The 9,344-nt window shown below is 46.4% G+C and overlaps 1 protein-coding gene across 1 annotated transcript in view; it reads left to right on the top strand.

Moving 5' to 3' along the window:
- The first annotated feature begins 1,987 nt into the window (after positions 1–1,987).
- Positions 1,988–9,344, top strand: part of LOC134097796 (exostosin-1) — a 213,528-nt gene continuing 206,171 nt past the window's right edge. Inside the window, exon 1 of the mRNA XM_062550740.1 lies at positions 1,988–2,961. Within this exon, the coding sequence (XP_062406724.1) occupies positions 1,988–2,961 (974 nt within the window). The remainder of the gene's footprint in view (positions 2,962–9,344) is intronic.

Genomic DNA, 9,344 nt, shown 5'->3' with positions numbered 1-9,344 from the left:
GCAGCCTACGCCTCCCGAAATGATCGACGCGCCCATCACCCATTACCATCGCTCACCGAGCATCCTCTACCAATAACGGGGAGTGGAGGCGCAGCCTTGCGTTGTGGGAGGTTTCATCGCATGGTGCTTTGGCTCTGAATGGGAGTAAAGAGGGATGCTGCGCGGATTCACAAACTCATCTGGACCCGTATTCAGAACAGTCGGACTGTAAAAGCCTGGTCTATACCTGGATTAAACATCAACAGGCGCACTTTAGCGTCCTCGCGTTTTCTTGCATGTATGGGCATGTCAAGCGGACTTGCTGGTTGATCATGGATAGGACTGAAAGGCTGGAGACGGGTGTCGCTCAGGTGACATCAACACCGTTAACTTTCCCCTCAAGTACCTAATGGACGCTGGCGAACAAGTGGAGCCATGAGGAACTCGCCACACGCGTTTAGGGATTTATGCCACCGTGGCAGTACAAGAACAGTTTCGCAGTTTTAAGAAATAGATCAGGAATTTCATCTCTTTAATATGTTGTTATGAATATGCATGTGCGCCTTATAGACAGCTCTCTTAGAAGCGCCCGAGCTCTCGGTAATGGAGACGATCTCAGATTTCGCGGTAATGAAGTGACAGCGCCAAAAAGCACTCAAGCCACAGTGCATGGAACTGATTGCACACACATCTAATGTTACGCGGGTTTAGGTATGCCTGTTGTGACAATAAATGTGAAATATAACGTTGTTAAGATAGTCAGTGTTCACGTGTCTTAACGACAGCGAACTGTTTCGTGGCTAACGTTAACATGTTTGAAAGTTTCATGCACATGGACGCATAAGCAAATGACAACACATGGTGTGTGGCAAGGAGAATGTAACTGTTTGTCTTTCGGAAGGACGTGGCCATTTGAAGCATTCCTGATCAAGAAGGCGGTATTTTGGATAAAGCTCTTGGACATCATCTCAACGATATTGGAGGTAGTGCAAGCACTGCAGACAGTTCAAAGTATTCAACGGGATGTGTTATGGAACGGCAACATTCTAGTTTCTTCCGCGCAGATGAGTGCCATTTCAATCAAGTGCTGTCATCAAAAGACAAATGTGTACCACTGAAAGTGGATGACAAGCCTGTACAATGGAGTACAACCATACGGCAGTAAAACAGTAACACTTGGTCACCAGAAAAGTAACTTTTATGCTTACCGACTGTCCTGCTACTCTGAAAAGATAAAAATGAATTCCAGATTTCGGAAGAAGAATTAGTTCAACCCTGTCATATGGATCTAGTTCATTTTCTTTGGAGCCTCCTCAAACGTCATCACTCACTGACGGATGCTGCCACAGGTGTTTCAGGAAAGGTACGGTAACCTGAGGCTACCTGAAATCTAGTCAGTAATGCAAGCAGTAGACATAAAAGTGCTACAGGATGAATAATTAATATGACTGACAACCTCTCATAGTCGCTGTCATATTCCATCCGGCTCACCGATGGGGCTGTGTGTAAGTGTATAAGTGCTGTTAAGGAGTGTTACCCCTGATTCACACTAAATGAATGCTCCCCACACATTTTTTTCTGCCAAAAATGAATTAGCATAGAAAAAGCACCTACATACATTTTTCTGTTATTTCTATTTGACACTTCCTTGTGCTAGAGTGCACTTTAAGTAAGTATTGACTGTACATACTAATGAACATTTTGTTATTAAGAATATTCATGACTCATTTATGAATTCCATTTACTGTCAAATGTCTTATACGAAATTGGACACCAACGTTCTGAAGAGCTATGTGTGTGTGTGTGTGTGTGTGTGTGTGTGTGTGTGTGTGTGTGTTTCTCTCTGCAGTTGCTTTTCTGCATCCAGGGAGTCCTTATCTGAGAGCATGCGCCTCCTGGTATGAGTGCTTGTGCAGTGGGCTAGAAGAGGACCCTGCTCCCCTTCCTTCCTTCCTTCCTCCTTCTCCTTCCTTCCCATCTCCACCAGCGCCAGCCCCCTCTTGCACACATGCAGGCCAAGAAGAGGTACCTGCTGGTGTCTCTGGGGGCCTGTCTACTTCTGCTTGCCTACTTGTGGGGACTGCAGATCGGGGAGTTTCACCAGCCGAGCCACCAGCAGCTGTACGCGGCGGCCCGCGCCCACGGTGGGGGTTCCAGACTGCCCAGGCAGCGCTGGCCGGAGTGGGGCCACTCGCTGGGCACCTACCTGGACGGGGTGGAGCAGGAGGAGGACAGCAGCCCCGTGGTCATCCACCAGCACTCCTCCCCGCGCGAGCGGCGGGAGATCCGCAACAACATCTACAAGAGCCGCCGCTGCCGCATGGACACCTGCTTCGACTTCGCCCGCTGCGAGAGGGGCTTCAAGGTGTACCTGTACCCTCCGGCCAAGGGCGAGAAGATCTCCGAGAGCTACCAGAAGATCCTGACGGCCGTCGAGGACTCCCGGTTCTACACCACGGACCCGCAGGAGGCGTGCCTGTTTGTGCTGAGCATCGACACGCTGGATAGGGACCAGCTCTCGGCTCAGTATGTCCACAACGTCAAGGCCAAAATCCAGAGCCTTCCTTTGTGGAACGAAGGAAGGAACCACCTCATTTTCAACCTGTACTCTGGCACCTGGCCTGACTACACAGAAGAGCTGGGCTTTGATATTGGCCAGGCGATGTTAGCCAAGGCCAGCATTGATATGGATAATTTCAGGCCACGCTTTGATGTGTCCATTCCACTTTTTTCAAAAGACCATGCCCAGAAAGGAGGGGACAAGGGTTATTTGACACTCAATAATGTTCCACCATCGAGGAAATATTTGCTCGTTTTTAAAGGGAAGAGGTATCTCACTGGTATCGGTTCCGAGACCAGAAACGCTCTCTACCACATTCACAATGGAGATGATATCATTTTATTGACTACCTGCAAGCATGGGAAAGACTGGGAGAAACATAAAGATGGCCGCTGCGACAGGGACAACGAAGAATACTCAAAGTAAGAACCTTATTTTACTTTCTTTTCTGTTGGCTGAAGCTCTTGCTTGGTTGTTTTTTTTGTGTGTGTGTATCAAAATGTAGCCAGCTGCAGCCTTCGATTCACCACGATTATTGTTTGGCTCCAAGGTTGTTTTGTTTTGGTTGGTTGGTAATGGTGAACTTGAGACCTGCATAACTCTTCAGAAAGCACAAAGATTTTTACATTTCAGTGGGCCCAACATCTGCAGTAGCCTACACTTCCACTTCGAAAACAGCACATTATGCCTGCAGGCAATGTAACATTGCATTCGCCAGCTTATTTGCATACACAAACTGCTGTTTGGAGGTTTTAATCATCGAGGTGAGAGATTCATGTAACTGTGTCACATACACCTACTTCTTACAAAGAGGCACATAGAAAGCTGTACTGTGAAGCTTGCGAAGTTGAAAGATGCCTGTCTTCAAGAACACCACGGTTAGGAATCATCCCGGGAATACTTCTGAGGGCAACGTGATCCTTTGGTTCCTTTGTTCAGACTGGGAGAAAGCTTTGCGCTTCAACACTACAGGCCACAAAGCTGCAAAAAAGAGCGGGATTGGAAGCCTGCAAATAAAAGTAGCTTGTCAGCAGAAGTTCACAAAATGGAAGACTTTACTTGAAACGCTCCAGTCACTAGATCCTCTATGCTTCTATTCAGACACATACAGTAATGTTAGAATGTTATTATCAAACCGTAAAAGAAAATGCTTTGCGGCTGACTTAACATCAGTAACAGATAACTGCAATGGTTTGTGTATGGCAGATCTCTCTGGTGATGGCAGTTATTTTAGAGCCCTTGATGTTTCGATTTGAAGGGCAATAAAAGACAGTCTCTGTTTTGAATTGGGCTCTGCCTCGGTACTGGGTTGAGGATCATAACCCTTTGTGACTGTAACTCTTTGCAGAAATCACATTCCTCCGCTATGATGACTTCCCTTTTTTTCCGTGAGCGCACCAAACGGTAACTTGCGTAATCCAGTAATCCTCAACGGAACCATGTGATGCCTCAAACTTGCCTCATTTAACCTGGGACCACATGGGAAGAGCCGGCCTCCATTGTGTAGCGCTGCTGCGATTTGTTCTGTGCCGCTGGGCTTTCCCCCCACCTCCCCCCCTCTTTTTGTTGCGGCGCGGCCTTGTTTGTGGACACAAGACAGTGTCATCTCTGATAATGCCCAGTCCCAGGTTTTTTAACTGGCATTCCAGGCAGCCCTGTTTTTTCAGTCAAAGCCATTGTTTGCTCGCTGTGAAATCCCACAGGTGCTCCCTGTGAAATGATTGGATTGTTTCTGTAGGGGACTGGGAGGGGAGGTGTGTGTGTGTGTGTGTGTGTGTGTGTGTGTGTGTGTGTGTGTGTGTGTGTGTGTGTGTGTGTGTGTGTGTGTGTCTGTGTGTGTCTGTGTGTCTGTGTGTGCGTGCGTGTGTGTTAAGGGAGAGGGGGGTTGTCCTCTGAAAGGTGGCAAAAGCTTCTGGGGCTTTTCTGGTTGTGTTATAAGACTGTCTGAGTGTCTACAAGAGGCCTCCTTTGATACTCTGGTGATAGGGAATGCCTATCACAGCTGAGTGTCAGCCACTGTTAGATCCTCACCCCCATCCAGATCATTCGTCATTCTCAACTCACTCAGCCCTAGACTCAGCCCATAGACAGAACATACTGTAGCAAACTCCACGTGAGCACATCTTATGGTATGGAAGATATGAGTGCTTTGTGTGGTTAGCTCACCATCAGATGAAAGGTTGGAATGATCCATCTGTCGGCTGCAGTGACAGCGTCAGTGTATAAGTGAAAGGCTCTGACCAGGAGAAGCTTTCAGTTCAAATAAATAGCAGGAGATTGTGAAGTAGCAGAGCTAGTCGATAACTGGCCCTTAGTTAAATGAAACCAAGGCTCTGAATGCTGGTGGGAATAGGTCTCATGCTCTGCTGGGCTGGAGATGTTAAAAGGCAGATGACAATTTCAACCTGTTCCTGTTGAAACCAATGCAGTTATTTTGAAATGGAAGTGTTGACTGTTGAAGTTTTTTTTTGTCGCCAAGTTACCAATAGCTCAGTGTTGTTTTCAGTGCCACTAGAAATGGAACGTGCACGTTTGTTTACGCAGTTGAAAGAGTCTACTCTCCAGGCAAATAGGGACCCAATACTAACACCCAATCTTATGCTCATGATGATGAATTAATGAATTGTTTTAATTTGTTTATCATCCGAAGTGGAGGAGATTTTTAAATAAGACTGTTATCATTGAAAGGGCCAAAGATTCAGGTGCTTCCTTATCGGATATACATGAAAACACGCTGTTGAAGGACAGAGGCCACAGATGTGCAGTCAGCTGATCAGACGAACCGCGTCCTGGCCCGGCCTGGTTTTTGTGCTTCCTGAGATCGAAAGTGTGCCGGTCGTCCAGTTTGTCTTGGGAAATTGGGCACGAGATGAATTGAACTAATGGCTGAGATTTATGTGGACTGCCAGCCCGTGGCCTGCCAGAGAGTTATGAGCTGTCAACATGCAGAGCGGTGTCTGTCAATGACTCACAGTATGTGAATTGGATTGTGGAAGTCGGAATAATTAAATACGGTTTCCTGTTCACTGTTGACTCCCTACGATCTGGACCAAATGTGGGAAAAGGCTTCCTGTGGCCCAGCGGAGGAAATTAATGTATAACACCATTCCCTTTTTTGCTGGCGACATACAGGAAGTTAATCTATGAAATGTTGCACGAGATAATTGAGATGTGGAGAAGAGAGAGAGAGAGAGGGAGAGAGAGAGACCCACGGAGAGGAAATCTGTCGTGTAATTATAGTAAATCCCATTTTTAACAAGCAGACTTGCTGAGTGTTCGCTGGTTAACTAGGCTCTGACATCGTCCTTGATGAAAAAGAGCATAAATCTATCTACTCATGGCCGTGTCTTATTCGGTATCCAATCAGACATGGGTTCTTGTTATGTATGTTCATAAAATTACTCAAATCTGGCCAAACCTTCAGACAGATATGTGTGAATTCCTACAGCGTAATTAAAGTTTCAGCAGCGGAGATGCATCACACCAAGAGTGACTTCTAAAGACACATGGACCAAGCCTGAAAGAGTTCTCCTCTGAAATGCGGATGAAATGAAGATCACATGAAATATTCAGCTAAGTTTCTGGTTTTCACAACGGCAAAGTCACAGCGAGAGGACAAGAAAAGAGGCCTTTGTTGATACATTCAGAGAAGTCCCGCTTTCAGTACTTCACGCTCAGTATTTTGAACTTCATTGTTTAATTCTGCTGGAATTTAGGAGAAAGGATTAGTACTTCAGGGGGTTTATAATTGTACCAGATGTGTAGTGCAAAAAATGAGATCACACTGTTTTTTTTTTGGTTATGAAATACCTTCACTTCAAGGATTGCAATCTTGATAAAGCGCTGCAAAAGCGGCACATCTTGTTTTGTGGATTGGAACCATGTCAACTGTTCTGAGTCAGTTTTCAACTGTAATTACGTACCTAATCCATGTGCTTCAAACGAATAGTTCCACAAAGGTTGGCTTTTTGGTAGTCACTAACTGATTTTCTCCAGATTTGTTTCCAGTGTATTTAACAAAGCCGTACCAGCTCATTCTTTGTTCTTGGGGACATTACGGAGGCATTTTCCCCACAATTTAAAACACTGAAATACAGTATTGATTGAAGCCAATTTTAGTGGAAGAGCGGAGCGACTAGGGATCCATTTTTTATGGAGATGAGTACAGCAATTCACTCCTCATAGCTAGGGGGCAGTAGGACCTCCCTCTGGGGACTCTGATACTGATGCTTTGCTCAGCCCCCTCTCCTCTGGGAGATTGAAACCTGCCATTTGATCATTTTAATAACACAGGTCTCTAGTTATAGAGTCCAGCTTAAAATATTGGATGCACCTCTGGCTGGAATGACGTAGCTTTTGTGATGTTTTGTGATGTGTTTTGTGTGTGTGTGGTTTGGTCAGATGCATTATGTAAAAGCCTTAACTTGATGCTCTCAGAGGACACCTATCCAGGTATCATTGTCATAAACCACCATAGCCTCTTATAGCCTCTTGCACTCACAGCCAGTACCCTTTTGAAGTAGACAAATTTGTTTCTGAAATATTATTAAAAATGTCACCTCATCAGTGAGATTGCACAACCGCCGAGCACTGAAAGCATTGAAATCCGCTAGCCACAGTAATAACATTGTAACTATAAAGAAAGTCTGCACACCAATAGCTCTCGAAGCGTGTCTTTATTATTTTAGCTTTGGCCAAGCACCCATAGTTCAGATTCCTTGGATGTGCGCGCTTGCTGGACACTTTCTATAGTGGGGACATGACCACACTTGTTGTGGATGTACAGTACAGTTTGTTTGAGAGTGATCTGGGGGTGGGGTGGGGCTCCGGACAGTCCTGGTGTCCATGATTGAGCTGTTAACATGGAGGTGAGCAATTCCACTGCTGCCTGCCTGGGCCTCAGAAACACCTCTGTCTGAACGAGGCGGTGGAGAGAGAGAGAGAGAGAGAGCACAGGCTTCGGGAGGCCAGCCAGCAGACCTCCTCGACCTCCTCAGAGGAAACGGACGCTCCGCTCCTCTCCTCTCCTCTCCTTTCCTCTCCGCTCCTCTCCTCTCCTCTCCTCTCCACTCCTCTCCTCTCCTCTCCTCTCCTCTCTTCCCTCTCAGCTCCTCTCCGCTCCTCTCCTCTCCTCTCCTCTCCTCTCCTCTCCTCTCCTTTCCTTTCCTCTCAGCTCCTCTCCTCTCCTCTCCTCTCCTCTCCTCTCCTCCCTCTCAGCTCCTCTCCTCTCCTCTCCTCTCCTCCCTCTCAGCTCCTCTCCTCTCTGCTCTGCTCTGCTCTGCTCGCATGCGGTGGAGTGGCTCGGTAAACAATGGCAGAAATGTTTTACCATCAACATTCTCCGTCTCCTCCATGGCCATATAGTAAGCGCCGTGCTTTAAACATGAGGGGGACTGACTCTGCCTAATCTCACTCTCTGTGTGAGCGTCGGGAGAAGGAGGACATGGAAATAGAATAACACTCATCTCAAGCTCGGCTCAATCACAAGACTCCTCTGTGTTGGACGACAGTGTATTTTTGTGGATGTCAGTGTAATTTATTTATTGTTATTGGTACTTATCCATTTTTAGATACACCTCGGAGGGTATGCATGGGATCAGAATGAAATCTCTCTGGATCTATCCCTCATACATTCATTTATTCATTGTAATGCAGTAAAAGAAGAATTGCACATTCATAAAACACCTGGCTTTGTCATGGTTAGTTGCGAAATCATAAATCATGTATAGACCTTACCCAGTATGGACCTTATTATTGACTAAAAAACATTTCAGCGAATGTACTGGCTTGGTTCTGGCAGTTATTATTAATAATATATATCTCCCTCTATTGGCCAGTGGTTGCCGAGCAAAAGCTTGGTCCATGATGACCGCAACTGAGTGGTCACGCCAGACACGCCTCCTCCATCATGCTACCATTACATGTACTGTATATGACCATCAAAAGTCAATTGCACCCTGGATGGTTTGTAGCCTGGAAATCCAGAGTCAGATCTAGAAAGATTGAGGGTCTGGCTGTGAGTAATGAAAATGGCCCAACTCAAGGGGGCGGCGCCAAACATTTGAAAATATCACTGCACGCAATTGGAGAACATTAGAACCAATTGGAGAACATTAGAACCAATTGGAGAACATTAGGACCAATGTTGACTGACTGATTCCAAACGTCGCCATGGCAGCAATGTCCTTTAGCCCGCCTCTATCAGATACACCGATGTGATTGGCGCAGCCCGGCTCCAACGGCGCGGGGAATGAGCATCTCGATGAGGGAGTGACTCACTGAGCAAATTCAAAGTGTGCTCTCTCTCTCCCGAGAACTCCTGGATTTCCAGGGTAGATGGTTTGGTCAAATAGGCAGAATTCAGAATTCCAGATTTGTGGAATCTCAATTGCGCAGTCAGACTCTACTAGCTCAATAAGTGCTCACGAGCTAAACGAATGTGTCATAAAGAGCGAACGAGTAGTAGTGTGATCTGCGCCATGTTGTTCATGCCCATCACAAGCCAGAGTTCGGAATAACGGGAATCGGCACGTGAATGGCCATGACAAGGTCAACACTTCCACGTGCGTCAAAGTTTGCTCTATCGAAGACAATTTGATCTTCTCTGGACCGTGCAGAAGTTGGAGCTAATTGCAGTTTCCCAGGGTGCGTATTTCCGACGCACGCGTATTTAAAAATCAGCTGTGTGCTCCGACTGTGCCCAGACACCTCTGAAGCTCTTCTGGAGAGTCTTTTCATTATCTCAGTGCTGCCTGACAGAGAGAGAGAGAGAGAGAGAGAGAGAGAGAGAGAGGGGGAAAGAGAG

Source organism: Sardina pilchardus, chromosome 12, assembly GCF_963854185.1.
Source record: "Sardina pilchardus chromosome 12, fSarPil1.1, whole genome shotgun sequence".
Lineage (NCBI taxonomy): Eukaryota > Metazoa > Chordata > Actinopteri > Clupeiformes > Clupeidae > Sardina > Sardina pilchardus.
The sequence above is the reverse complement of the archived record's forward strand: the minus strand, read 5'-3'. Positions and strand labels throughout refer to the sequence as shown.